Source organism: Balaenoptera borealis (genome assembly GCF_965194805.1).
Source record: "Balaenoptera borealis genome assembly, chromosome: 20".
Classification (NCBI taxonomy): Eukaryota; Metazoa; Chordata; class Mammalia; order Artiodactyla; family Balaenopteridae; genus Balaenoptera; species Balaenoptera borealis.
This window is the reverse complement of record NC_138879.1, coordinates 10,870,668-10,898,644: the sequence shown is the minus strand read 5'-3', so window position 1 is coordinate 10,898,644 and position 27,977 is coordinate 10,870,668. Positions and strand designations below refer to the sequence as shown.

The 27,977-nt window shown below is 48.2% G+C and overlaps 1 protein-coding gene across 4 annotated transcripts in view; it reads left to right on the top strand.

Annotated features, from left to right (window-relative positions):
- The window catches only part of TBC1D16 (TBC1 domain family member 16), an 83,672-nt gene that overhangs the window by 47,373 nt on the left and 8,322 nt on the right, over positions 1-27,977 (top strand). For 2 of the 4 annotated variants that reach the window (XM_082372810.1, XM_082372811.1), the window contains exons 4-10: positions 20,117-20,278; positions 21,301-21,448; positions 22,370-22,537; positions 23,038-23,186; positions 23,824-23,958; positions 24,669-24,855; positions 27,008-27,187. In XM_082372810.1, coding sequence (XP_082228936.1) covers positions 20,117-20,278; positions 21,301-21,448; positions 22,370-22,537; positions 23,038-23,186; positions 23,824-23,958; positions 24,669-24,855; positions 27,008-27,187 — 1,129 coding nt within the window. The remainder of the gene's footprint in view (positions 1-20,116; positions 20,279-21,300; positions 21,449-22,369; positions 22,538-23,037; positions 23,187-23,823; positions 23,959-24,668; positions 24,856-27,007; positions 27,188-27,977) is intronic. The other 2 variants (XM_082372812.1, XM_082372813.1) reach the window with 2 other exon arrangements.

Below are 27,977 nucleotides of genomic sequence, written 5' to 3'. Positions count from 1 at the left end.
CATGAATGGGCTGAGCACATGTGGCTAATAAGAGCACTTTGGTTTAGAAATATCTTATTTTCTTACCCATATTAAGTTCCTGTAAAATCTGGAGGAAATGTGTGACTCTGCTTTTCATTCTTTTTGTGTTTAGAAAGCTCTCGCTACTGTTGTCTTCTCAGTGAAGTCTGTCTCAAGGATGGAGTCAGCCGGGAATGAAGCAGAACAATTGCTTCTCAGAAGCCTAGCTCGGGAGCAGCTAGGAGTGGTCTCTAGGCTGCTTGGGCTATTAATTATTTTGCTTTATTTATTAGATGTACCCAGCATCCCTTAGCCTCCAAGCATATTTGCAAATGCCTTAAGGGAAAAAGAAAAACAAATGATTCCTGCCATCAGAGTCTCCAGCCCATAATGAATGATACCGTATAATAAAGTTAAGTGGGAAAAGACCCACACAGCATCCCATGTACATCCTGAGTCTACCTGTGTAACAATCATACATGCATATGATACATGGATGCTCAGAAACCCACGAAAGCAGTCGGGTTGGTTAAGTGAAATTTTTCTTAATTTTACTTAGAAATCTGACAATGTCATTCTATATGACTCAGAAAAAAATTAAAATAAAAACAGCACCCTGAGGACTAGTGCGTTTTCCCCTCCTCTCTGTCAGCACCACTCCCCCCGGCTGCCAAAGGAAGAGAGGCCTAGCCTGGTTATCCTTTCCTAAATTGTGTTGGTAATAAACCTGAATAACGTGCCTGCTCTCCTCCTCCCCGTGATTTACACCTTTCATAATTAGCCCTGTGCGGCATCAGGGACGCCCAGCAGAGTTAATCGCCAGAGCTGAGCCGCTGCCCTCCCAGCTCCCAGCAGAGCCGAGCTCTCGGCGCCAAGAGCTGTGATTTAAGCCAGGCGCCGCCCGTCCATCCTGCGGCTCTCAAGTCCCTCTGGACGGGAAAGCCAAGTTGGTCTCAGGTGTGGCTGATGACACCCTGAGCTCAGCCACGGCAGGTTCTGGGGGCTGGAATAACAGGATGCAGGGACTCTGATAACTTCCCATTTCCACTTGTGTCAGAAATGACCCCTTGAGCCCAGTAGAACCGGGTTCCCTTGGTGATCTTCAGCACCAAGGCCTCTGAAAAACTTGGGAAGGGAAGTCGCCACAATCGCTAAGGTTTAGAGCTCTGGCCAGCTGTTCCGGAAATGACATTGATTGACTGTCTTCTGGGTGCACAGGGGGGCTGAGGTCTGCCAGCAAACCCCAGAGCAGGGCCCCACGGCCTCCATGGTCAGCGGAAACCGGGCAGAGTCGAGCCCAGGGGGTAGATTCAGCCGCCACTATGTGTGTGTGCTCGTGTGTTTGTGTGACGTGTGTGATGTTAATTATGGCAGACGTGCCTACAGTTTTGCTTGCAACAGTCAGCTTAGTATGCATTTTACAAACTGCCAGAATTTGAGAGCCTAACAGGGTCTCAGAGATCAGAATCCAGCCACTGTCACCTCCATTTTACAGATCTAAAAATTAAGATAAGGAAAGTGAAACTTCCTTTGTCATCCATCCGCACCCTCCTCTTCCATGCCAGGTCCCTGTGGGGCAAAGGTTACAAAGACGGCTAAGACACCATCCCTGCTGGGAAGAATGACACGTCAGGGGTGGCACAGAGGCCGGGGAAGGGCTCACAGCTGGGGGGATGAGGGGTCAGGGAAGGTGGGCTCCCTGTCAGTGATGGAGGGCAGCTGCCCCACACCCACCCTTCCTGCCCCATCCTCTCCTCCTGGTTAACAGAGTCCTGGTGAGTCCCCCAGGGTCAGGGTCCAGGGAACACAGATGGGACAATCTCTCCCTGCAGTCCTCACTCACGGAGGGCTCGGCCGGACTCCAGAGGACGAGGAGCAGAGAGGTGCAAGGGACATTAGGGTGCAGGGGAGGGGTGCAAAAGCCAGGGACTCAGGTATGGGACTGGGGTTGGGAACAGCAAGCACTCTGGAGCCTGAACTTGCAAGGAGGAGATAGTGCTGACTGGGGCGTTGGAAGGCAAAGGACATCCCACTCCGGACTGACCTCCCAACATCCACGGACAGCTGGCAGGACGGCAAAGCTGCACCTGACAAGCAGGCAGTTAGAACAGCTGTGTCCACTCGCTGTTACCTCAGTCCCTCAGCCCTGTCCCTGTGCTTCCCCCCTCCCATCTCCCCATTTTACAGCTGAGAAGGCCAGAGCCCAGCAGAGGTAGGTAACTGACCTAAGGCTAGATAAGAGGCCAAGCCAGGATTGGTCCCAAGTCTTCCAGGCTCCACGCTGTGCAAAGGGAGGATTTCCCATCCGGTTTGTCTTTGGCAGGAAGGATGTAGGCACACCCCAAACATGCCTGATGGCCTGACGTGGCCGTTCATGTTTCAGTATTTAAACACACACGTGTGTGCGTGCTGCCGTGACGTGTCCTCCAGTATCCTTTTCTCTTTAGAACTCTTCTTCCTGTATTTTTAGTTGGCTGCTTGTCAGTCAAACAACATTTGGAAGCCCTATGTGAGAAAAGCCGTAAAATTGGTACATGATAGAGGATAAAGAGATGCTTTCCCCTGCTGTACAAGAGATAATTTAGTGTAGTGGTCAGGGCACAGCGTGGCCTTGAGCAATGACTGGGCCTCTCTGGGTCTCAGTTGTCACATCTGAAAAGTGGGCGTGCTAGTAGAGATGCGGTGGGGATGCCGTATAAACCTTTAGGACTTAAACTGCTCTGTATGTGTTGGTTCTTATTTTATCCTGTCCTTTCGGCTTTGTCTGGGCAAGGTACAGTTAGTGAGGTCAAGATCACAGGTTGACCTGTGTGTAGACTAGTTAGTTTTGCAGGAACAAAACAGAACTCAGAAATGCCCAGCATTGTGAGGCCGGCATCTTGTACTGGCCTGCATGATGTCCACGCCCTGGCTGGCCTCCTGGCCTAGGAATGGATGGAGGCTGTGGGAGTGCAGGATGTTGGCCCTCGTGACCAAGCCAGCCGCCCCCAAGGCCACTGTTGCCCTGATGCTTAGCCAGAGGCTTAACCAGGTCTCTGCAGAGCCCCGTCCAATCCAAAGTGGCTTTGAAACAGCCCCTCCCTCTCCAGGTCCAAAGTGGCACTCGAGCTCCACAGGCATGGGCAGAGGCAGGCTTCACCAGAAACTGCATCTGTGCTGAGGGCTTCGGGGACAGAGTTCCTGGGCGGCCAGTGGCAAGCTGGGGTGGTTGGGGGCCTGAAGCTATGAACGGTTGGTGACACGCAAACCGGGTTGGTGGCAGACTGGGGTAAAAGTGATCTTTGTCTTCCCCAGTCAGGGTGGGCCTGTTGTGGCCATGGCTCTCTGAATACCCCCGCCTATGTCATTGATCCTTTAAAATCAGGAGCCTGGGGCTCCGAGAACATCCTGGTTGCCCAGGCTTCCTTCTTTTAAGCAATCTTTTTGTGTAACGATCAAGGAATCTTCACAAGGGCTTGTAGAGCAGCTGACTGGTTCAGGGCAGCCCTTTAAGTAGGTTCCATAGGAGGCGAGAGTTCTGAGAAAACCTCACAGCCAGCGGGGCCAAGTGTGTGACTCTGCCAGGCGGGCGCGGCGGCAATGCCAGCTGGCCGAGCACTCCCACCGGGTGGATTACACAAGATCCAGTTGTTTGTTCTTCCTTGAACCCCTCAGGTGGATTTCTTGACATAGACTTTACCAAGCGGGAAGACAAAAAACGAAACAAAAAACGTGCTTCCCCGAAACCCAAAGCCCTGCTGGCGGGAGGGAATGCTGCCCTGACTAGGGGGCCTTTCTGGGTCCTTTTTCTTTTTTTAACCAATGTCGGTTTCTTGTTTTAATTTTTATTTATTTATTTATTAGTCTATTTATTTATTTATTTCTGGCCGCTCTGCGCGGCTTGCGGGATCTCAGTTCCCTGATCAGGGATTGAACCAGGACCACGGAAGTGAAAGCCCGGAATCCTAACTACTAGGCCACCAGGGAACTCCCAGTGGCTCTTTGCGGGCCTTGCTTTCTCTCAGGGTCCCCTGAGGACAGAGCACTTCACGTCGTGAAGCAGTGGAACAGCCCGGCTTCTCCCAGGGTTCACTTTTTTTTTTTTTAATTTTTATTGGCATACAGTTGCTTTACAATGTTGTGTTCGTTTCTTCTGTACAGCAAAGTGAATCGGCTCTATGTATACATATATGCCCTCTTTTTTGGATTTCCTTCCCATTTAGGTCACCGCAGAGCACTGAGTAGAGTTCCCCGTGCTTTGCAGTAGGTTCTCATTAGTTATCTATTTTATACGTAGTATCAATAGTGTATATATGTCAATCCCCATCTCCCAGTTCATCCCACCCCCCCTCCCAGGGGTCACTTCAACGTAGAAGAAGTGGCTGTGGGACAGCCTGCCAGGTACAGTGCAGAGGTCACCACCAACAACCAGGCCAGAGATGGAGGCAGGATAGGAATTTGACAGGGAGATGCCACACACAGTCACTTTGGAAGCAAGATGGCCAGCCTTCTACCCACTCTTTCAATGTTCTTGGACTTATTCCACAGACTCTTCAAAGTGCTCAAGATAACGCAGCTCCGTGGCAGGCCTTCCTTCCTTCCCACCTGTTGGTCTGTGTAGCCTTTGCATGGGTCAGGGACTGGCCAGTCCTACGGCTGATCTGGCATGGGCATCCTGCCTGAGTGAGCCAGGAAGAGATAGGAAAGATGAGAAAATATATTTTGGAGTGGAGGAAACTGAGAAATTCTAAATCAGTAACCCATTGAGGTTTTTTAGTATTATTATTGGGATAAAATACAGTTTACCATCTCATTCATTTTTAAGTGTACAGTTTGTAATGTTAAGTACATTCACACTGTTGTGCAACCGTCACCACCACTCATCTCTAGAACTCTTTCATCTTGTAAAACTGAAGCTCTATTCATTAAACTCTAACTCCCCATGCTCTCTCCCCCAGCATCCCGTAATCTACTCTCTGTCTCTATGAATTTCACTGTTCCAGGCACCTCATATAAGTGAAATCCTACAGTATGTGTCATTTTGTGGCTGGCTTACCTCACTGAGCAGAATGTCTTCAAAGTTCATTCGTATTGTAGCCTGTGTCAGGATTTCTTTCCTTTTTCAGATGGAATACTATTCCATTGTATGTATAGACCACATTTTGTTTATCCATTCATCTGTCGATGGACACTTATTTTGTTTCCACGTATTTTAGAGAAATGGCTATTGTGAATAATGCTGTTATGAACATTGGTTTACAAATATCTGTTTAAGTCCCTGCCTTCAATTCTCTGGGACAACCTGATTAAAAAATCGATGCCAGGGCCCTTCTGAGAATGACTCCAGCCAGCCCTTCTGGCTTCCTTATCATTCCTTCCGCACATGCCCTGCGCCTGCCCAGGCTCTTCCTTCCACCCAGAGACACTCAGGACCAGCTCCTGTGCCCCCTCCTCTGGGATGGAGCCTTTCCAGGGACCACACCCCCTGCCCTGGGTGATGCTTTTCTCTGACACCTCCCACCGCTTTGTGCTTCAGTGACAGCAGCACCTGGTCCATGTGCTGTCATCATCCACTTACCCATGATCTTCAGCTTAGCTTTCCTATGAGATCCCCATCCTCTGGTGGGCAGGGAACCGGCTTCCTCAAGTCTTCCTTGAATGAAGTCAAGTGTTATAGAGAAGAGTGATTGATTCAATTTAATGAGCCCAACTGAATAAAAGTTTAGACTGTTCTATTTTAATTGTGCCTCAGCCATTACTCTAAAATGGTTTCTACAAGCTACCTTCAAATGCATGAACACACGAAGCAAGGCTTGGGAGAAGAGTCACCAAGCTGCTGACGAGGATGGCTTCTTGGGGGGCACACTGGACAGAGTGGGGAGGTGTCAGGAGGGGCTCTTCCGCTGCTGATTTTGCACACTTTGGTATATTTTGAATTTGTTAACCACAAAAATGAATTTATTTATTACTTGCAAAAGTTAAGCAATAAAAAATGCAAGGAGTATACTCCAATGTAAAATTATTTACAATATGAGATCATTTCCATTCCTTCACTAGGAGGAAAGTTAAACTCAACAATGTAAGAGCAAAATGAATTTCTGTTCCCAGGGCGGTGCCATTTCCCCTGTAGGACATACCTAGTGATGGGTGCCTTTTTCCAGCATGTGTTGCTTATTTGACCTGTTAATGCTCTCTGCGCTCTTTGCTTTACTTGTTCTTCTCCCCACCTCAGGCCTCACCCAGGCTTCCTGAGACCACCCTCAAGAGTGTCTGCTCCCAGCCCCTTGGCCTCCTGCCTCTGTGCCCATGTCCCCATGACATAGTCACTCCCTTATGTGTCTGCTCCTCGTTCTCCACCAGAATGAAAGTCCACATGTCTGGGGACGGCATCCAGCTGTCCCCAGAACAGGGAGGCACTGAGAATTTTGTGTTGAATAAACAAGTATTGACTGAGGTCATGCTTTGTGCCTTTGCCAGGAGATATGCAGGCTGAATCAGACAGGGGAGTGTGGGGACACAGTGACTTCTTTTTATTGAGATATCATTCACATGACGTAAAACTCACCCTTTATTTATTTTTTTTAAATATTTTATTGAAGTATATTTTACACGAATTGAAACAGAGATCTTTTGTTTTTTTCTTTTTTTTTGGCCACGCGGCATGCATGATCTTAGTTCCCTGACCAGGGATCAAACCTGCGCCCCCTGCAGTGGAAGCACAGAGTCTTAATCACTGGACCGCCAGGGAAATCCCAAAACTCACCTTTTAAAAGTGTACAAAGCAACGGCATTTAGGACATTCACAAAGTTGTACCATCCCCACAATCTAATTCCAGAATATTTTCATCACTCCAAAATAGAAACTTCATATCCATCGCAGTTAAACCCCACTCCTCCCCCGCCTCAGCCCCTAGCAACCACTAATCTGCTTTCTGTCTCTATGGATTTACCTGCTCTGGACATTTCATATAGGTGGAGTCATACAATATGTGTGTGGCCTTTTGTGACTGGTTTCTCTCACTTAGTATGTTTTCAAGATTCCTCTGTGTTATAGCATGTATCAGTACTTCACTAATTTTATGGCTGAATAACATTCCATTGTATGGATATACTACATTTTGTTTATCCATTTTTCAGCTGATGGATATTTGTGTCATTTCCCCTTGGGGCTATTATGAATAATGTTGCTATGAACATTAATTCATATACAAGTTTTTGTGTGGATATATATTTTCAATTTTTTTGAGTATATACCTAGGAGTGGAACTGCTGGGTCATATATGGTAACTCGATATTTAACTTTTGAGAAACTTCCAAATTGTTTTCCACAGTAGCTGCACTATTTTTTATTCCCATCGGCAATGTATAACGGTTCTAATTTCTCCACAACGTCACCAACACTTATATTTTCCATCTTTGGTTTTTATTGTAACCATCCTAGTGGATGTGAAATGGTATTTCATTGTACTTTTGATTTGCATTTCCCTAATGGCTAATGATGTTGGGCATCTTTTCGTGTGCTTATTGGATATTTGTATATTTTCTTTTTTAATTAATTAATTTATTTTTGGCTGCGTTGGGTCTTCATTGCTGCACGCGGGCTTTCTCTAGTTGCGGCGAGCGGGGTCTACTCTTAGCTGTGGTGAGCGGCTTCTTAGCTGTGGTGAGCGGCTTCTCATTGCGGTGGCTTCTCTTGTTGAGGAGCACGGGCTCTAGGCGCGCGGGCTTCAGTAGCTGTGGCACGCAGGCTCAGTAATTGTGGCTCACGGGCTTAGTTGCTCGGCGGCATGTGGGATCTTCCCGGACCAGGGCTCGAACCCTTGTCCCCTGCATTGGCAGGCGGATTCTTAACCACTGTGCCACCAGGGAAGTCCTGTATATTTTCATTAGAGAAACATCTATTCAGATAGATCCATTGTTTAATTGGGTCAGTTGTCTTTTTGTTGTTGTGTTCTAATTTTTTTATATATATATTCTGGGTACTAGTCCTTTATCAAATATGTGATTTCAAATATTTTCTCCCATTCTGTGGATTGTCTTTTCACTTTCTTGATAGTTTCCTTTGAAGCACAAAAGTTTTTAATTTTAATGAAGTTCGATTTATCTATATTTTCTTGGGTTGCTTGTGCTTTTGATGTCATTGAAGAAACCACTGCCTAATCCAAGGTCATGAAGATTTATGCCTGTGTTTTTTCTAAGAGTTTTATAGTTTTAGCTCTTACATTTGATCCATTCTGAGTTAATTTTTGTATATGGTATGAGGTAAGGGTCCAAATTCATTCATTTGCCCATAGATATCCAGTTGTCCTAGCATCATTTGTTGAAGACTATTCTTTCTCCCACTGAGTTGTTTTGGCACCCTTGTTGAAAACCAATTGACCATCAATGTATGGGTTTATTTCTAGATCATCTATTCTATTCCATTGATCAATATGTCTGTCCTTATAGCAGTACCACTTTATAGTGTGTTTTGGAATTGAAAAGTGTGAGTCCTCCAACTTTGTTCTTCCTTTTCAATCTTGTTTTGGCTATTCTGGGTCCCTTGCATTTCCATAATATTTTTGGATCAGCTTGTCAATAACTCCAAAAAAGGCAACTAGGATTTTGATAGGGATTGTGTTGAATCTATGGATCAATTTGGGGAGTACTGCCATCTTAGCAATATTAAGTCTTCCAATCCATAAGCACGGATGACTTTCCATTTGTTTAGGTCTTCTTTAATTTGCTTCAACAATGTTTTTGTAGTTGTTGTTGTGCAAATCTTTTACTTTGTGTGTGTGTGTTATAAATGGAATTGTTTTCTTTTTTTTTTTTTTTTTTTTTTTTAAAGCTTTATTTATTGATCGATTGATTACTATGTTGGGTCTTCGTTTCTGTGCTAGGGCTTCCTGTAGTTGCGGCAAGCGGGGGCCACTCTTCATCGCGGTGCGCGGGCCTCTCACTATCGCGGCCTCTCTTGTTGCGGAGCACAGGCTCCAGACGCGCAGGCTCAGCAGTTGTGGCTCACGGGCCCAGCCGCTCCGCGGCATGCGGGATCCTCCCAGGCCAGGGCGCGAACCCGTGTCCCCTGCATTAGCAGGCAGACTCTCAACCACTGCGCCACCAGGGAAGCCCGGAATTGTTTTCTTAATTTTGTTTTTGGATTGCTTGTTGCTAGTGTATAGAAATGCAATTAATTTTTGTAAACTGATCCTGTATCCTTCAACTTTGCTGAATTCATGTATTAGTTCTAACAGGTTTTTTTGTGTGTAGGTCTTAATTCCTAAGGATATTCTATATGCAAGATCATATCATCTGCAAACAGATAATTTTACTTCTTTCTTTCAGAAAATGCTGATGCTTTTTTGTTCGTTTGTTTTTCCTTGCCTAATTGCTCTAAGTAGAACCTCTAGTAGAATAGAAGTGGTGAGAGCAGAAATCCTTGTCTTGTTCCTGATCTTAGGGGGAAAGCTTTCAGTCTTTCACCATAGAGTATTATGTTAGCTATGGGTTTTTATAGATGCCCTTTATTAGATTGAGGAAGTTCCTTTCTATTTTTAGTTTGGTAAGTATTTTCATCATGAAAGGTGTTGGATTTTTGTCAAATGTTTTTTCTGAAGCTATTGAGATGATTATGTGGTTTTTGTTCTGTATTTTATTAATCTGGTGTATTATATTGATTGATCTTCATATGTTGAACCACCCTTGCATTCCTGGCATAAATCCCACTTGGTCATGGTGTATATTCCCTTTTATATGTTGTTGGATTTGGTTTGCTAGTATTTTGTTGAGAATTTTGTGTCTCTATCATGAGGGATATTCGTTAGGGCCTAGAATGTTATGTTCTTGTGATGTCTTTGTCTGGTTTGGGCATCAGGAAGTGACTTAATACAAAATCCAAAGCAAAACACACAGAAGAGAATGATAAATTTCCAAGGATTTTGCAAGAAATAAAGGCAAATCAGCATATATTGGGTACCTGTGACACATCAGATACTCTGCCTAGCAGCTTCCCTTAGGTCAAAAGAAAACAACACAGACAAACTGGGTCTTGGAGAGTGAAAAGAACAGGAATAGAGACAGGAGAGCAGGCAACCCAGAGGGAGGGACCCAAGGAGGCAAATGTGCGGAGAGAGGGCCTTATGGGGTGGAAAGACGTGAGTTGTCCAGTTTGCCTAAGATATAGTGGGAACATGTAAAGGGGTATAACTTGGTTGAATAATGTCCCCCTAAATCCATGTCCACCGGGAACCTCAAAATTCCACCTTATTTAAAAAGAGGGTCTTTGCAAATGTAATTAGTTATGCTGAGGCCATTCTGGATTAGGGTGCGCCCTAATCCAGTGACTTATAAGAAGAGAAAACGGGGACACAGAGACCCACACACAGAAGGAAGAAGGCCATGTGAAGACAGAGGTAGAGACTGGAGTGATGTATCATAGGGGTCCCCAACCCCTGGGCCATGGACTGCTATTGGTCTACAGCCTGTTAGGAACCCGACCGCACAGCAGGAGGTGAGCAGATAGCGAGCGAGCAAGCAAAGCTTCATCTGCCACTCCCCATCGCTCGCATTACTGCCTGAGCCATCCCCCCACTACCAACAACCACCCCCCACCTTCCGTGGAAAAATTGTCTTCCACGAAACCGGTCCCTGGTACCAAAAAGGTTGGGGACCGCTGATGTATCACATGCCAAGGAAAGCCAAGGATTCCACCAAAAGCTGGAAGAGGCAGGGAAGGATCCTCCCTTAGACCTTCACAGGGAGCTTGGCCCTGCTGACACCTTGATTTTGGACTTGGGGTCTCCAGAACTGGGAGAGATAAATTTCTATTGCTCAAAGCCGTACAGTGTGATGCAGTAATACAAGGAGGAACAGGCAAAGATGAGCTGAGGTTAACTTGTGGAGTGTATCACGTGCCAGGCTGAGGACTGGGGCTTTACTGGCAGACAAAATCTGACTGCTGACGGTTTCAGATCCAGGAGCATGGGGCAACGGGGAGCAGTAGGTATGTTTTTCAGGGACATTCTTTAAGAGATGCTTTTTAAAATAGAATTTTGTTTTCCTCTGTATCTTCCTTTTAAGTTGTTGCCGTTGTCTCTGGAAGTCACACACCATAGGAGTCAGGAGTTTGAGCTTTGGATGAGCCATGCCTGGCCCATCCCTGCTCTGCCATTTACCATCTGTGAAATTTGAGGGTGATGTTCCTGGCCTCAGTCTATTTAGCTATAAAATGGGGTTAATAATATCTCCTTCATAGTGTTGGTATGAGAAAGTCTTTAAAGCAATCAGCAGAGCTCCTGGCACATAGGAAACCTCAAATAAAGGGTAACTGTGATGATAATTGGTCCTTGATACCTCACTTTTTCTTTCCTTTTTTTTCTTTTTGAAATTATCCTTATTGGTTTTGCAATATAAAAGCTAATATGGACTTCTTGTTTAAAAAAAGATAGAAGATTAGCTTATTGTTTCTGATTATCAAAATGATACATTATTCCTTTTAGAAAATGTGTAAGATAAAGAACAAGATGAAAATAAACTATAATGCCATCTAGAGATGATCTTTATTGTAATTTTGGTGTAGTTTTCTACTCATATATTTATGTAGATTTAAAATATTTATAAATATACATTATATACAAAACCGTATTGTATCATTTCATATAATTTTTCATCCTACTTTCTTCATTCAACATAATAGCATTTTCTTTGGTCATTAAATACTTTTATAAAATGTTTTATAGTAGCTTAATGGCATTGTATCATATGCATGTGCCACAATATATTAAAATATCCCTTATTGCTAGAAAGTAGGTAATAATACTGAGTTGAATATTGGTATTTTTTACAACTTTATTGAAGTATAATTGAGGTACAATAAATTGCATATATTTAAAGTGCACAACTTGCTGCGTTTTGACATACGTACGCTGGTGAAACCATCACCACCATCAAGATAATGAACCTCCATCACCCCCCAAACTTTCCTGTGTCCCTTTGTAACCCATGCCTCCCTCTAGCCCCTACCTCAACAATGACTTATCTGCTTTCTATCACTGTAGATTAGCTTGCGTTTCCTAGAACTTTATATAAACGGAATGCCCGCAGTATGTTTTTTTTTGTTCTGGCTTCTTTCACTCAGCATAGTGATTTTCTGATATATCTACATTGTTGTGTATATCAGCAGTTGATTCACTTTTATTGCTGAGTCTGATCCCATGGCATGTATATATCACGATTTGTTTATCCATTCACCTGATGATAAACACTGGGTTGTTTCCAGTTCTTAGCTATTACAAATAAAACTGCTACAAACATGGTGTAGATGTCTTGCATATGGACATAATGTTTGGATTTCTCTTGGTAAATACCTGGGAGTGTAATGGCTGGGTCATATGGTGGGTGTGTGTTTAACTTTTTAAGAAACCGCCAAACTGTTTCCCAGAGTGGTTGTACCACTTTACATTCCCATCAGCAGTGTGTTCCAGTTCCTCCCTATCCTCATTAGCACTTGGTATAGTCAGTCTTTTAAATTTTAGCCATTCTCACAGGTGTGTAGGGGTATCTCATTGTGGTTTTAATTTGCATTTCCCTGATTACTAATGATGCTGAATATCTTTTTGTGTATAGTCTAGCTTTTCTCACTTAACATAATACATTTCAGATTCATCCATGTTGTGTGTATCAGTGGTTTCTTCATTTTTATTGCTTAAGTGTATTCCACTGTATAGTTGTACTGCTGTTTGCTTATCCATTCAGCAGCTGAAAGAAATACCTGTTGATTCTTGCTGTTGCAATTATGAAAAAACTGCTATAAACGTTCATACACCGATCTGTGTGTGAACACTTTTCATTTCTCTTGGAGTGAGATTGATAGGTTGTATGGTAAGTGTATGTTTGACTTTATGAGATACCGCCAAACTATCTTCCAAAGTGGCTCTTTCATTTTCTATTCCCACCAGCAAAGTACGAGCGTTCCAGTTGCTCTGCATCCTGGCCAGCACTCTGTAACATCAGTTTTCATGTGTTTGTTTTTTAATCATTCTAATAGGTGTGTAGTGTGTCACATTGTATCTCCTTATATCACATTGTGGTTTCCGTTTCCATTTCTCTCATGATCAATGATGTCATATGCTTATTTGCTTATTTGGCGAAGTCTTTTCAAATCTTTTGGCAATTTGAAAATTGTGTTGTTTGTTTTATTACTGAGCTTTGAGGGTTCTTTATATATTCTGGATACAAATCCTTGATCAGATATGTGTTTTACAAATATCTTTTCCCAGTCTGTGGCTTGTCTCTTTATTTTCTTAACAGTGTCTTTCAAAGATCAGAAGTTTTTCATTTTAATGAAGTCTGATTTATCACTTGTGTTCTTTTATAGATCATGCTTTTGGTATCACATCTAAGAAATATTTATCTAATGACACTATTGAGTTTTAAGAGTTCCTCATACATATTCTGGATACAAGTCTTTCATTGGATATATGTGTTATGAGTATTTTCTCCCAGGCTGTGGGATGCATTTTTATTTTCTTTAATGATGTATTTTGAAGAAAAGAGTTTTCAGTTATCTAATTTATTAATTATTTCTTTTATGTTTTGTGCTTTTTGTTTTGTAAGAAAACTTGGCCTATTCTAAGGTTGCAAAAGTATTCTTTTATGGATTCTTCTAGAAGTTTTAAAGTTTTAGGTATCACATCTAGGTCTGTGATCTATTTTGAGTTAATTTTTGTGCATGACATGAAGAAAGGGTTGATGTTAATTTTTTTTCATAGAGATATCCAGTTCATCTAACAACATCAGTTGAAAAGCTATTCTTTCTCCATTGAATTGTCTTTGCATCTTTGTCGATAATTAACTGATCATATTTGCCTATTTCTGGGCTCTATTTTGTTCCATTAATTTAAAAGTTTGCTCTTTAAGCAATACCAGACTGCCTTGATTACTGTAGGTTTATAATAAGTCCTCCAACTTTCTTCTTCTTTTATTTATATTTGCTTTGGTTATTCTAGGTCTTTTGCATTTCCATTTGAATTTTAGAGTCAGCTTGTCAATTTCTACCCAGAAAATTCTGCTGGAATTTTGATTGGAATTGTGTTGAATCTGTAGATCTATTTGGCAAGATTGCCATCTTAACGATGTGACTGTTTCAACCCATGATCATGGTATATCTCTTCATTTATTTAGTTTTCCTTTAATTTCTCTCAGCAAGGTTTTATGTTTTTCAGTGTATAGGTCTTGAATGTCATTTGTTGGACTTATTCTAAGTATTTTTTAATTAATTAATTAATTAATTTTAAAATTTATTTTTGGCTGTGTTGGGTCTTCTTTGCTGCATGCGGGCTTTCTCTAGTCGTGGTAAGCGGGGACTACTCTTCGTTGTGTGGTGCGCAGCCTTCTCACTGTGGTGGCTTCTCTTGTTGCGGAGCATGGGCTCTAGGCACACACGGGCTTCAGTAGCTGTGGCACGTGTGCTCAGTAGTTGTGGCTCGCAGGCTCTAGGGCGCAGGCTCAGTAGTTGTGGCACACAGGCTTAGTTGCTCCACAGCATGTGAGATCTTCCCGGACCAGGGCTCACACCCTTGTCCCCTGCATTGGCAGGCGGATTCTTAACCACTGCACCACCAGGGAAGTCCCTATTCTAAGTATTTTATATGGGCTTTTTGCTACTATAAGTGGAATTTTTTATTTATTACATTTTCCAATTATGTGTTACTAGTCTTTAATAATACAATTAAGTTTTCTACATTAACCTTTATTTTATAACTCTGCTAAATTCACTGATTAGTTCTAATAGTTGTTTTGTAAATTCCATGGGATTTTTCATGTAAACAATTATATCATCTGCAAATGGGGACAGTTTTACTTCTTCTTTTCCAATATTTATGTGTTTCAGTTTCTCTTCTTGCCTCTTGCTGTGTGTAGAGCCTCCCAATCGTAGGCGGAAACAATTCAGTCTCCTACCATTGAATATGATGTGAACTGTAGAATGTCTGCAGGTGCCCTCTATCAGACTGAAGTGGTACCCTTCTATTCCTAGTTTGCTGACAGCTTTTATCCTGAATGATCAATAGATTTTTGTCAGAGGCTTTTTCTGTGTCTATTCACATACATATTTTTTGTAGGTATCTCTGGCTGTTTTCTTAGGATCAATATCTGGAAATGAAAGTAAAGGGTCAAAATACATAAACATTTTTAAGCCTTTTGCATCCGATTTCCTAACTGCCATTGAGAGAAATCTGAACAGCATACAGTGCCCCCAGCTGTGCAAGAGTGTTTCCCCAAACCCTTACTTACACTGTATTTCATAACTTTTTAATTATGCCAATTTCATAGACCTCCCCTCAAATTGTATCTTGTTTCCATTTGCATTTATTTCATTACTCTGGACATGAAAGTTTTATTGGTTAGTTGTATTTATTCTTTAGTGATTTGTTTTTTCTTGTACCTTTGCCATTTTTTCTGTTGGGCATTCATTTTTTTAAATTTACATACTTTTTCTGTATTAAAGATATTAATCCTTGTCATATATACATCCCAGTTTGTTCTTTGGCTTTTCATTTTAATAGACTTTATCTTTTAGAGCAGTTTTAGGTTCATAACAAAACTGAGGGGAAAGTACAGAGATTTCCCATATACCCCTGCCCTTACACATGCAAAGCCTCCCCATTACCAACATCCCCACCAGAGTGGTACATTTGTTACATTGGATGAACCTACAGTGACACATCATTATCCCGCAAAGTCCATAGTTTACATTACGATTCACTCTTGTACATTGCATGGGTTTTAAGAAATGTAATATAATGACATGTACCCACCACTATAAGGTCATACAGAGTAGTTTCACTGCCCTAAAATTTTTCTGTGCTCCACCTATTTACTGCTTCCCACTCCCCCCAATCTCTGACAACCAGGATCTCTGACAAAAGAATAGTGATCCTTTTACTATCTACATAGTTTTGCCTTTTCCAGAATGTCATAGAGTTGGAATCATATAGTATGTTTCCAACTCTGCCTTTTCAGATTGGCTTCTTTCACTTAGTAATACGCACTTAAGTTTCCTCCATGTCTTTTTCATGGCTTGATAGATCATTTCTTTTTATCGCTGAATAATATTCCATTGTCTGGATGTACCGAAGTTTGTTTATCCATTTACCTACCAAAGGACATCTTAGTTGCTTCCAAGTTCTGGCAATTATGAGGGGACACCAAAGGGTGGCATTATTTCCAGCCCTCCTCCCCCAATCCTCCCCACCGCCATTCCACATGCACACAGCACAATTTCTGAAACCTGCACACCCTTCCCAACACGCTGTGTCCTGCTCACCCCACGGGGCAGGCCAAGGTTTGCAGAAACCAGATCCAGGATGGACACTACCTCCGACAGAGTCCAGGGTAAAGGCTCCTGCTCCCCTGCTGTGGTGGAAGGACTGGGGCCCTGAGGTGAAGGAGCCCCAGAGAGAGGGCCCCCCACAGAACTTCTGGCAGCAACTTGCCTCCAGGCAAAAGTCTGCTTAAACCCTTTTACAACGCCTGAGGGGGAAATTATTTGCATTAATTAATTGACTGACTAATTAATTCAAGACACTATACTTGGGACCTACAGCTGGGGTTCCATCGACTTACTGTTCAACTGAATCCAAAGGCTCAGAAGGAAGAAAAGCAAGAGCCAACTTAGAAGTTTGGATTTTTAAAAATGTTAGAGTCTGGCCGCAATGTCTCTGACCTTGAGAACCACAATTCAGTAATTTTGGAGGAAGGGACTTCCCTGGCAGTCCAGTGGTTAGGACTCCGTGCTTCCACTGCAGGGCGCATGGGTTAAATCCCTGGTCAGGGAACTAAGATCCTGCATGCTCCTCGTCATGACCAAAAAAAAAAAACCCAAAAATAATAATTTTGGAGGTTTCTTCCTTCCTGCTTGAGCTTTTTCTGAAAACAGACACTTCCCATATATATCAGTTATCTATAGCCCCGTAACAAAGGACTCCAGAACTTAGCAACTTAAAACCAGCATCTTCAGTTTGCTCACAGGTCTTCCCGTTGGGCTGGGCCAAGTCAGGCTGTTCTGCTGGGTGCTCTGGGGCTTCCTCAGGCAGCTGTCACCAGCTGGGAGCTCAGCCATGTGGAGGGTCTGAAATGGTCTCTGTCCGTGAGGTCTGGGGACTCTGATGCTGTCAGCTGAGTCTCTCTCTCCTTGTGGTCTCTCATCATTTGTGCCTGGGCTTCCTTACATGGTGGCAGGAGTATACCAAGAGTGAGAATACAGAAGGTTCTTGAGGCCAGGCTCTGGAGCTCATAGAATGTCACTCATACCACATCCTATTGGCCAAAGCCACTCGAAAGGCCAGCCCAGATTCAGAGGTGGGGAAACAAACACCACTCTAGGAATTTGGGGCCATATTTAATCTCCAACTCTGTGCCTGACATTGCAGGAGTTGCCAGATGGACAAAGAACACACTTGCTATGTTTTGCTGTGGCAGAGCTTGCTTTTCTTATTCATTTCTGTTTTGCATTTTGGTGATCTTCAGAAAGAAATGCTATATTTCTTAGAGTTTAGCATCTTCTCCCTCTACCTATAAAACATTTTTAACTTATAGCATATTGGGAGTTATTGCCTTAGATAAACCATCCTTATAATTTTAATGTACCACACAATAATTTTACGAACAAGCCAAATTACATGCCGCACATGAGTATTCTTAAAACCAAATTGCTCTGCATTTGTAAAAAGATAAAAAATAAAAATTATACATATTTCAATTTTCCCAAGATTTTATTTCCATTTTTTTTCTATGACTTCAAAATTCCCAGACATTTAACACTTTCATCCCAGGCATGAGTATTAAATCTCTGTGTTCTGCGCCAGGCTTGTGCTGAGAGCTGGGGATGCAGAAGAGCGAACGAGATACGGCCCAGCAAACGAGATACGGCCCTTAACCCCATGGCAATGGGTCTTGAGGTAGAAACAGATGTGGCCCTAGGTGACCTAGATGACTGTACAGTCATCTGCTATGACAGGCCCTAAATAACAGAGAACGAAGTCTTCTATCAACTTTGCTCCAGTTTGAACCGTGGAACCCCAGCTGTAGGTCCCAACATAATGTCTTGAATTAATTAATCAATCAGTTAATTAATGCAAATAATTTCCCCCTCAGGAGTTGTAAAAGGGTTTAGGCAGACTTCTGCCTGGGGGCAAGTTGCTGCAGGAAGGTGTTGGGGGGGCCTCTCTCCTGGGCTCCTTCCCCGCAGGACCCCAGTCCTTCCACCACAGCAGAGGAGCAGTGGCTTCGGCCGGGACTCTGCGAGAGCAAGTGTCCATCCTGGATCTGGTTTCTGCAAACCTTGGCCTGCCCTGTGGGGTGAGCAGGACGTAGCATGTTGAGAAGGGCATGCAGGTTTTGGAGGATCGTGCTGTGTGCGTGTGGAGTGGTGGTGGGGAGAACTGGGGGAGAGGGGCTGGAAATAATGCCACCCTTTGGTGGGCCCTCTCTGGCTGGGCTTGGAGGTGAGGCTGGATGGGCCGGCCCAGCCGGGGAAGCACGCCAAGCACATGCTCTCCGGCCACTGCAGCCTCATTGTTCAATAAGCAGATTATGAAATGCTGTGTGAAGCGGCATGGTGGGGGGCTGTCTTCAGACCTGCGGCTTGCCTTGTTTTGCAGACAGTCATTGCATAGTGCAGCCCTCGGGAAGACGGGGAATCCCTCAGCCTTTTTGGGTCCGAGTTTGCCGTGTGGCTGCGTGCTTCAGCTTGTCTACCTACCCTCCCATCCGGCTGTCTATCTTTACCTGAGTCTGTTTCCTGGGAGAGCGCAGGTGCCCCTCAGAAATGGGAGGACCTGGCTCAGCCCACTTCCTTAGGCAGGTGGGGAAGAACTGCACACCAGGCCCAGTGTTGTTCTAGAAGCAGCCAAGTTTCTAAAAAGGCCAGTCTTCCTCTTTGAGGAAGTTCCGAGTTAGAGGGATTGTGCTTGAACAATCCAGAGTAGCTTCATTTGGAGACCTGGTGCCCATCAGAGGAAGAGGTGCCTCAGGATTAATTGCCTCCGACACTTTTATGTTCTCGGCTGAAACAGGAAAGTGGGATAAAGTGATTGCAGTCTTACCTCTGTGGGATATCGGGGTTGGGATCCAGAACCGATGCTTGCCTTTGCTCTGGCGATATTTTAGCAGTCATCTGCTAGATGTCACTATTAAATCTCAAGAGACAGCATTTAACCTGTGGTGTAGCTGAATCCATGTAATAAAATATTTGGCAACCAAGGAGCCAAACAAAATTATTAATTTTTTAAAGAATCAGAATAAGATAATGGGGTTGTATTGCTGAACTTTGAACTTAGAAGCAGTTAAAGACACTGGTGAAGACGTGGGCCACAAAGCTTGGGTTCAAATTCCAGCTCTACCACCTGCTAGCTGTGTGACCTTGGACAAGTTACTTAACCTTTCTGAGCCTCAATTCCTGTTTTGTACAATGGTGGTAATAACCGCCCATTTCCTAGGATTTATTGTGAAGCTTATATGTGATAAAAAGCACATGAAAAGTGATTAACACAGAGCTAAGTGTTTACTATTAGTATTAATAGTATTATAACCCAAATGTTTCCTTATGGAACCACTATTTTTTCAGGAAAATACTGAACCAATTTGAACCCAAACGGAAGCCCCACGTTGTCTAAAATGGTCACAAAACAGCTTCTTTTAGTAAGCCCTGAAAACCAGGGTGCCCAGCACTGAGCACTGTTCATTCTACACGAAGCCATGTTATTATCTTCGCTGTGCAAAAGAGGAAACAAAGGCTCAGAGAGGCTTGGTAACTTGCCCAAGGTCACACAGCAAGGGCTCAAACCCAATCAGTAGGACCTCATCTGCCATTATGACAACCTAATATCTCTGTTGAGGTGAAACAAAATTTGATCACAAAAATGCTTTCCCATCCACATTAAAGTGTAATTGGGCAAGACCTATGATAGGATTCATTTGTTCATTCATTCATTCATTCATTCATGGGTGTCCGTGGACAGCCTCTATGTGCCCAGCGTGTTCGGCTATATCTCTGAGTGTGCATGCATGTTTAAATGGTTTCCCCAGCCCTCCCTGCCCTTCCCCCATGGCTGCGCAACAGAGAAATGTGTGGCCCTCACATGACTTGCTCCACCAGCTCCCCCTCCAGCGTGGACGCCCACCTGCAGTTTCCGGACAGCAGTGGCCTTCTGCAGCCCCCGCGCTGGGACGAGCCGCAGCGGGCCTGCGCGTTGGAGCAGATCTGCGGTGTGTTCCGAGTGGACTTGGGTCACATGCGCTCCCTCCGCCTCTTCTTCAGGTGAGGCCCTCTTGGCCATGTCCTGGAAGCTGCCTGTGTGCCGTGTCCCGGGGGGCCATGCTTGGGTCCAGTGCCCCTGCATCCCCAAACATCTGCTTCCCAACATCACTAGTCTCGTCAGCAGTGCCCCCTACGGCTGCCCCACAGGAGCTGGGTCTGGGTAGCTCCCAATCTCTTCCCTCTGCTTTCAGGGTGATGGTAAGCAGCTGTTGCTTGGAGCTCTGGTTTGGGGAAAGACGACGAACCAGGGCTACACAGAGAGCAGTTGCTGCAGGCTGCCCCCGGTCACCCACCCAGAGGCCCAGCGTGCTCAGAATAGGTCATGGCTTTCTAGAGGGAGGCACCCTTTCCTTCATTATGGGGAGCCATCCTTTTCAGTTCCCTGCCTAATGGCCACCTCATGTCTCTCTTCCTGAAAGGCAGGGTGGCCCAGCCGCAGGAAAGCACCAACCAAGACTGGTGCTTAGAAGAAGCAGGCGTGTCTCTGTGGGAGTTCCCAGACCCAGAGCCACATCCCGCCTTTCATGGAAGGGAAGCCAAGGTCGGGCGATGGCCCTGAGGCGTGTGTCGTGAATTTCCCCGGAGGATTCTCCCAGAGTGCCTTCCATGCCTGATGGGGAAGCCTGCTGGAGGGGCGTCCCTTAGCGCCCGCCCCATCTGGGTTCAAAACCTGATTCCCCATCAGGGCATCCACCCCCAGGACTCCTGGAGAGAAGGGAGGATATGACCTGGCAGGCAAGGGTGGGGACAGAAGGCTGCTCTGGCAGGTCTCCTGGGAGTGAGGACAATACAACCTGGGGTCTCCCAGGAAGGGAGCTGCTTTGCCTTCTTCAGCAAAGGGGGTGATGGCTTCTGTTGGGGCATAATTCTGTCCCCTTGCCGCCAGCAGCCAGACTCCAGGGGGACTTTCTGTTTCCTGCCTCTGAGGTTGGCAATAGGGGCCTCTGATTATACTTGGAAATAAAAACCCATGTTTACATATTCATGGGTCTGTTCTCTTCCCCCCTCCGATGGCCACTCAGCGATGAGGCCTGCACCAGCGGCCAGCTGGTCGTCGCCAGCCGGGAAAGCCAGTACAAGGTGTTCCACTTCCACCACGGTGGCCTGGACAAGCTGCCCGACGTGCTTCAGCAGTGGAAATACTGCGCAGAGACGCACCTCAAAGACCAGGTAGCCCGGAGGAGGGTTGGGGACTGTCCCCAGGGTGGGGAGGCCCTGCACCACCCCTGGAGGCACCTGGCTGCTGAGGCACCACACCCCCCCTCCCATTCCCCCCTCCCCTCCAACGGGGGCCCAGGACATTGGTTCTCTCCCCCGGAGACCCATGCCTCTCCGGTGTGACCCGTGGTGGCTGGGGGCCTACAGAGCAGCAATTTGGGATTTGAAACATGTGCCCAGGCTTCCTGTAAAGGCAGTACTCCGCACTTGAAAAATCATGTTTTGACAAGGCTTCCTGCCATATTTTGCTCAATCTACATACAAATGTAATAAGAGCTCTTTAATTATCTGGTTAAGATACTGTATGTGCTTATTAGAAACGGGCTGACTTTAAAATTCCCTTCCTTCCCACAGAGCCTCCTGCTGGCTTCCCTTATTACAGTAGCATGGCTTTTTTTTCCCCCTACATTGAACAACCTTTGATTTTTGAATTAAATGTCAGCTGCAGTTTTGCCCTGGATCCGTGACTGCCCGTGGAGACAACCTGACAGGCGGGCTCCCCGCTCGCAGAACAGCCATCCCTTTGTATGTGGCCAATCACATGTAATTTATTGCAGGCCCTCCCGGCAGAGGGAAGTTGGCCGTCCGAGGCATTAATTCCGTCTTTGCGGCGGGGCTGGAGGGAGAGTGGGGGGCGGCGGTCGATGGGAGTGGGCCGGGAGCCGGGAGCGCGAGGGGGGACCATGGTAAGAGGACGGTATTTTCATTTGAATTGTGTCTAATTACACTTGCCATTTAGGGGTTTGTATGCGGGGGAGAGGCGGCTCCCTCCTTTCGGAAGAGAGAGAGGAAGGCTTACATCCCGCGAAGAGCGCGGCTGGCTTCGAAAGCGAAGCGGCTGGGACACTGATCCCCAACTGTCCTCCCGTCCAGCAGGTCGCCGACGAAAAGACGTGCATGCAGTTCTCCATCCGACGCCCCAAACTGCCGTCTTCCGAGACGCACCCCGAGGAGAGCATGTACCGACGGCTGGACGTCGCGGCCTGGCTCCGCCACCTGAACGCGCTGGGCCAGGTGGAGGAGGAGTACAAGCTCCGCAAGGTGAGGCCCGATGTGCCCGCGGGGCCCGATTCAGGACCAGGGGTCGGGGCCGTGCCCACGGGCCGCCTCCGGGGGGTGCGTCCGCTGGTGCCAGAGCTGGCTGTGTGAACGCGCCCGATAGAGCAATCAAAGCCGCTGCGATGAAAAAGCAACCTCCGGAGCGGGTTTGGAGGACCCCGCGTCAGCCTGTATAGCAGAGCTCGCAGCCCGCGCCGCGATTCCAAAACCGGGATTAGGCCCTGACGTGAGAACGACAGGTTAATCTGAGTGCCGCACCAGGGGGGGCATTGACATTGAAATGAGCCTGGTTTGTGTCCTGTATGGGAATGGGGGGCCGGCACTTTCCCCTTCCAAACATGTGCAAATTGCAGCGATCTGAATCAAGGCATCAGTTGTCAAGAAGGCGCAGCAAAGCCACCAAAACACAGATCTCCGGGGATTTGGGGGTCCTTTGAGCGGCCCTGCTTTGGCCCCTCCCCAACTTTTGCCGCTTCCTCCAGGCCATTTTCTTCGGCGGCATTGATGTGTCAATCCGGGGGGAGGTCTGGCCCTTCCTGCTGCGTTATTACAGCCACGAGTCGACGTCGGAGGAGAGGGAGGCGCTGCGGCTGCAGAAGAGAAAGGAATACACCGAGATCCAGCAGAAAAGGTGACCGCGGCGACCGGCCGGGGCCCCCTCGAACCGCGGAGGGAAACGAAACCCACCCCAGCGCCGCGGAGAGAAACCCACCCCAGCGCCGCGGAGGGAAACCCACCCCCGCGCCGCGGAGGGAAATGCCATTTGGAAAGGCAATTTGAGGTGCAATTCAGCATTGATAATATGTTCCGTGACCCATAGTTTCCTTGAAAAATGGGTCTCCCAGGACCGTGAGCGATGGGGCTGGATAAGTGCAGTTATTACCCCAGCGCCCGGCCCCGGGACTGGCTCTCTTTAGCTCGCATGTCAAGATTTTAGAATTCTTTTTCAACGTACTTAACGAGGCGCTGACATCCTCCCGCAGAACGCCGGGGTGGCGGGGGTGTTTGGGGGGCGCTGGGACTGCTGAGGTCTGTTTGGGCCTCGCTGATCCCGCGGCTGCGGTCAGCTCTCTGTTTGGGACCCGTGAGGCCGAGTTAATGTTTGGAAAGCCTTGTGCACGCCCCCACCCCAGGTCAGTGGGAGCCGGAGGGTTTGCCAGCGGCCCCGGTTCCCATCTGGGAGCAGGGCTGGGCGGGACGCCCGCGCCAGCCGAGAGCGTATGTGCCGCTGGCTGACCGCCCCCCGCGGGCGCTCTGCTCCATGCCAGGCTCTCCATGACCCCTGAAGAGCACAGAGCGTTCTGGAGGAACGTGCAGTTCACCGTGGACAAGGACGTGGTACGGACAGATCGAAGCAACCAGTTCTTCCGAGGAGAAGGCAATCCCAATGTGGAGAGCATGAGGTACCCCCCGCCCCCGGGCCAGCATGGTTCCTCCCCCCTCGGTTTCACTCCCATCTGCCACCTCACCCCTCAGGCCTCAGCTGACCCTCTGGGAAGTGGACCAGCAGCAGCTTCTGCAGGGGTCAGGGGTCTTTCCTCCAGGTTCAATGCCCCAGAATCAGAGGGTCGTTAGCTATTTTAGGCAATGTCAGTGGGTCTCTTATTGTCCTAGAGACCCAGGGAAGGCCTGTAGGCCCCACCCGCTGGGCATCCACCAAGCCTAACCTTGCTTGTCTCACACCAGCCGTGGGCCAGCCTCCCCCTGAGTGTCTCTGTCTCCCATTGGGTGGTCTTCCGGATGATAAAGCCACACAGGGCTGAGGCTGGCATCTTTGACGTTCTGCTACCTCCTGGCAAATAATTGCACAAAATTAGCAGCCCATGGAAACGTTCCTGGCCAGCCCTCCCTTTGTCACAGGCAGTTGACAATTAAGAAAATCAGACCCACATTCCTCCTTGCCCTGCTCTCGAGGGGCTGGGCTGGTGAGTGGCTAATTGCAGGCCATTACCTTTCCCCAGGCTCTGGAGACGGTCCCAGAGCTGCCCTCCTTCCTCTGAGATCAAGGTGAAAGATGGGGGCCCGGACAGCCCAGTGTCTCCAGCCTGGGGTTCTACTGGCCTGCACAACACACCCTCTACTGACCTCCCTGCTCTCTGCACTGCGTCTCCAGGAGGATCCTGCTGAACTATGCGGTGTACAACCCAGCCATCGGCTACTCCCAGGGCATGTCGGACCTGGTGGCCCCCATCCTGGCCGAGGTCCTGGACGAGTCAGACACCTTCTGGTGCTTTGTGGGTTTGATGCAGAACACGATCTTTGTCAGCTCTCCTCGGGATGAGGACATGGAGAAACAGCTGGTGAGGCTCTCAGACGTGTATGGCTTGGCTGCTGTGGGTCAGCAAGCAGCAGAAAAGCCAGGGTCAGCCTTGCCGATGGACTATGGGGGGCTTAGCCCTGGGCCTCTGGGATAGGGCCAGCTCCCCCAGGAGGGACGCATGCTGTTCCCAGGTCCCAGGACATGTGTTGCCATCCCCACCTCACACTCCTGCAGGTCCAGAGTCTGGACTGTGCAGGGCCCTCCCCTTGTGGCTTCCCACCTCCCTGCATGTGGCATCCCAACCCAGGCTCCCTGGGAGACAAAGAAGGGGGGATCCCTATCACACTTGACCCTGTGCTTTGTAAAATGGTTCCTCAGGTGCATCTGGGCCCCCTGCAGGGGTCCAACATAGCCAGGGTTCTGGGGCTGGGAATGGGAGGGGCTCCTGAAACCACCTCGAGGCCCACTGGGTAGTCGTCACAACCGTACCTCGAGGGCAGCAGGCTTGCTGTGCCCAGCCGGCACCCCTCCCTTCATGGCCTCCCCTAACCTACACAGACCAGGCAGCACTGAAAATTGGGAGTGAGGAGGCAAAGCTGGGTAAGGCAGGGCCAGGAGTGCGCACTCTTTCCTTACCTAGCATCTGTGCACTCCGAGCACCTGCCGGGTGCTGCTGGCACTGGGAGATGTTCTCAGGTCCCCAGTCTGCAAGAGATTCTTGGTCTGCAAGCTGACAGTGTGAGGAGAGGATGCTGGGTGCCAGGGAGTGATACAGAAAGAGCTCTGGTGATAGAGATGGGAACCAAGACAGGTGTCCCAATGTCTCCTTGGACTAGGCCGACCCCACGGCACATGGGGTCTGGCCCTGGACACTGCCAGGCCTGCCGAGACTTGGCTGAGCAGAGCTCTCTGGGCAGTGACACTGGGTGCCCCGGTCAGGTTGGTGGCCCACATGCAATGAGGGTCGAGCTGAATGGAGGGCCTCAAATGCCAGGCCAAGGAGCGTGTCCCGTCGACTAGCCATTAGGAAGCCCTTGAAGACTATGGATGGGAGAGCAGAACACAGCAGGGGATTGGACGAGGGGGAAATAGGAGCAGGCAGGTGGGGATTGGAAGGTGAGGGGCACCAGAGCGGGGGTGGGGGGCATCCGTGAGGGAGGGAGGGGGTCAGCTGCATGCGTGGACTTGACCCTGCTGTGGGCCACTGAGTGGAAAAACTGGCCAGTCGGGAAGGATCCTCAGAATCAGTTCCCGTGCCATCCCAGCGGCTGTCTCAAGTAGGAACAATGGGTCGCTTGTGTGGGAAGGGGCCTGTGAGTCACCAAGCCCCCACCCCAGGATCTGGCTGGGATCTCAGCGGAGCCTGCCCACTCCAGCCGAGCCTGCCCACTCCAGCCGAGCCTGCCCACTCCAGCCGAGCCTGCCCACTCTGTGCTCTCTGCATCGGCCCTGTGATGTCAGGTTTCCACGGTACCTGCGGAGGCAATTACAGGCTCTGATGCGATTCACCCCTGATGGGCTCCGAAGCACATGGCCCCGTGACTCGTTAGCTGCCGGAGATTGATTTTACAACGGTGCTGGTGAAGTCAGCAGCCCAAGCAGGACGTTGCCAGAAATAGCCTCGATCTTATCCCACATCACTGGGTGGTGACCTTAAGTGCAGGAACTGAGCCTCTTGGGGTTCAGAAACGCCCCCTCTCTGCTCTAAATCAGCTCTGGAAGATGATGGATCTTGGTGATCAGAGCGGAAGGTGGTTGAGTGGGTGTGGGGGAGGGGGTGTTGTCAATGGATGATCTGCTCGACATCCCAGAAAGGAGGGGACGTCAGAAACAGCTCCATATGGCGCCTGAGGCCTGGGGGTCTTCCTAGCCTCGGACCTGCCACTAGCCTCCTGGTCCACATCAGGGTGCTATGCTCTGCCTTGCCCTGGGCCACGCCACAGCCTCCAAAACAGTCTGAAATCTGGGCTAAACTGACAAAGACAGGTGTGAGTCAGACTTCCAGCGACAGAACAAAATAAGTGGGTTCAGTGACACGTAGCAGGTAGAGACCTCACGCATGGCACACAGGCTTTGGCGGGGCGGGGGGAGGGGTGGACCGAGGAAGGGCCTTGGTGGGAGTGGGCTTCCTGGGCCAGGCAGGCAGGCGTGCTCAGGGCCGGGGGGCTAACTCTTCTCGGCCTCGCCCCCAGCTGTACCTGCGGGAGCTGCTGCGGCTGACGCACCTGCGCTTCTACCAGCACCTGGTCTCGCTGGGCGAGGACGGCCTGCAAATGCTCTTCTGCCACCGCTGGCTGCTGCTGTGCTTCAAGCGGGAGTTTCCCGAGGCTGAGGCACTGCGGATCTGGGAGGCCTGCTGGGCCCACTACCAGGTGAGCCAGGTGCGGTGCCCAGGGCTGGGGGCTGGGACAGCGGCTCCAGAGCGACGGTCGCCGTCCTGCACCCAGCCTAAAAGGAGGGCGGGGTGCCCACGTAACCGTGCACCTCCTCTGGGGTCCCCCTCCACCATCCCTGACCCCCCGCAAGCCACAGTCAGCCCCTCACACGGCGACTGTCTTCCAGTCCCACGTGGCTAGCCTCAGACCTGCAATTCGCCTCCCAAGTAACTGAAATCGATGCAAATTGCCCACTGACTGCGCTCATTACCACGTTCCGGGGCTGAGCACGCTCCTGTCACAACCAATCAGCGTGAAAGACATTGCGGGGCCGAGCAGGACGCCAGTGCCCACGTGCTGGAGCCGGTGCCCGCCCGCCTGCCCCCTCGGGACGGCTCAGGGAAAGGGCCCGAGATCTTGCTTCCCCGTCAGCCCCTCTGAGAGCCCGGGCCTGGCCCACTGTCCCCACCCAGGGATGTGATTTCCACTTGCCGTCCACCGTTATCAGTGTCTCCTCAACAAATTCCCCTGAGAGCGTCGAACTGGCCCTGTCACACAGCTTTAATGCCCAAATTAGCAACAAGCTGGCGACGTGAAAGGATAGGCAAGTCTCTCTGAATCCATCAGGCTTAAAAAAAAATAGTATTGACGCATCCGGGAGGTGGCCAGGACCCTTTCTGCAAGAGCAGGCTCCATCCTCCCTGCGGCAGCTGGAGCAGCTTGGATTAGACAAACCTTGCTGATACGTGGGCACGCCCGCCAGCCCTCGGAAACGTGCATCAGCGTT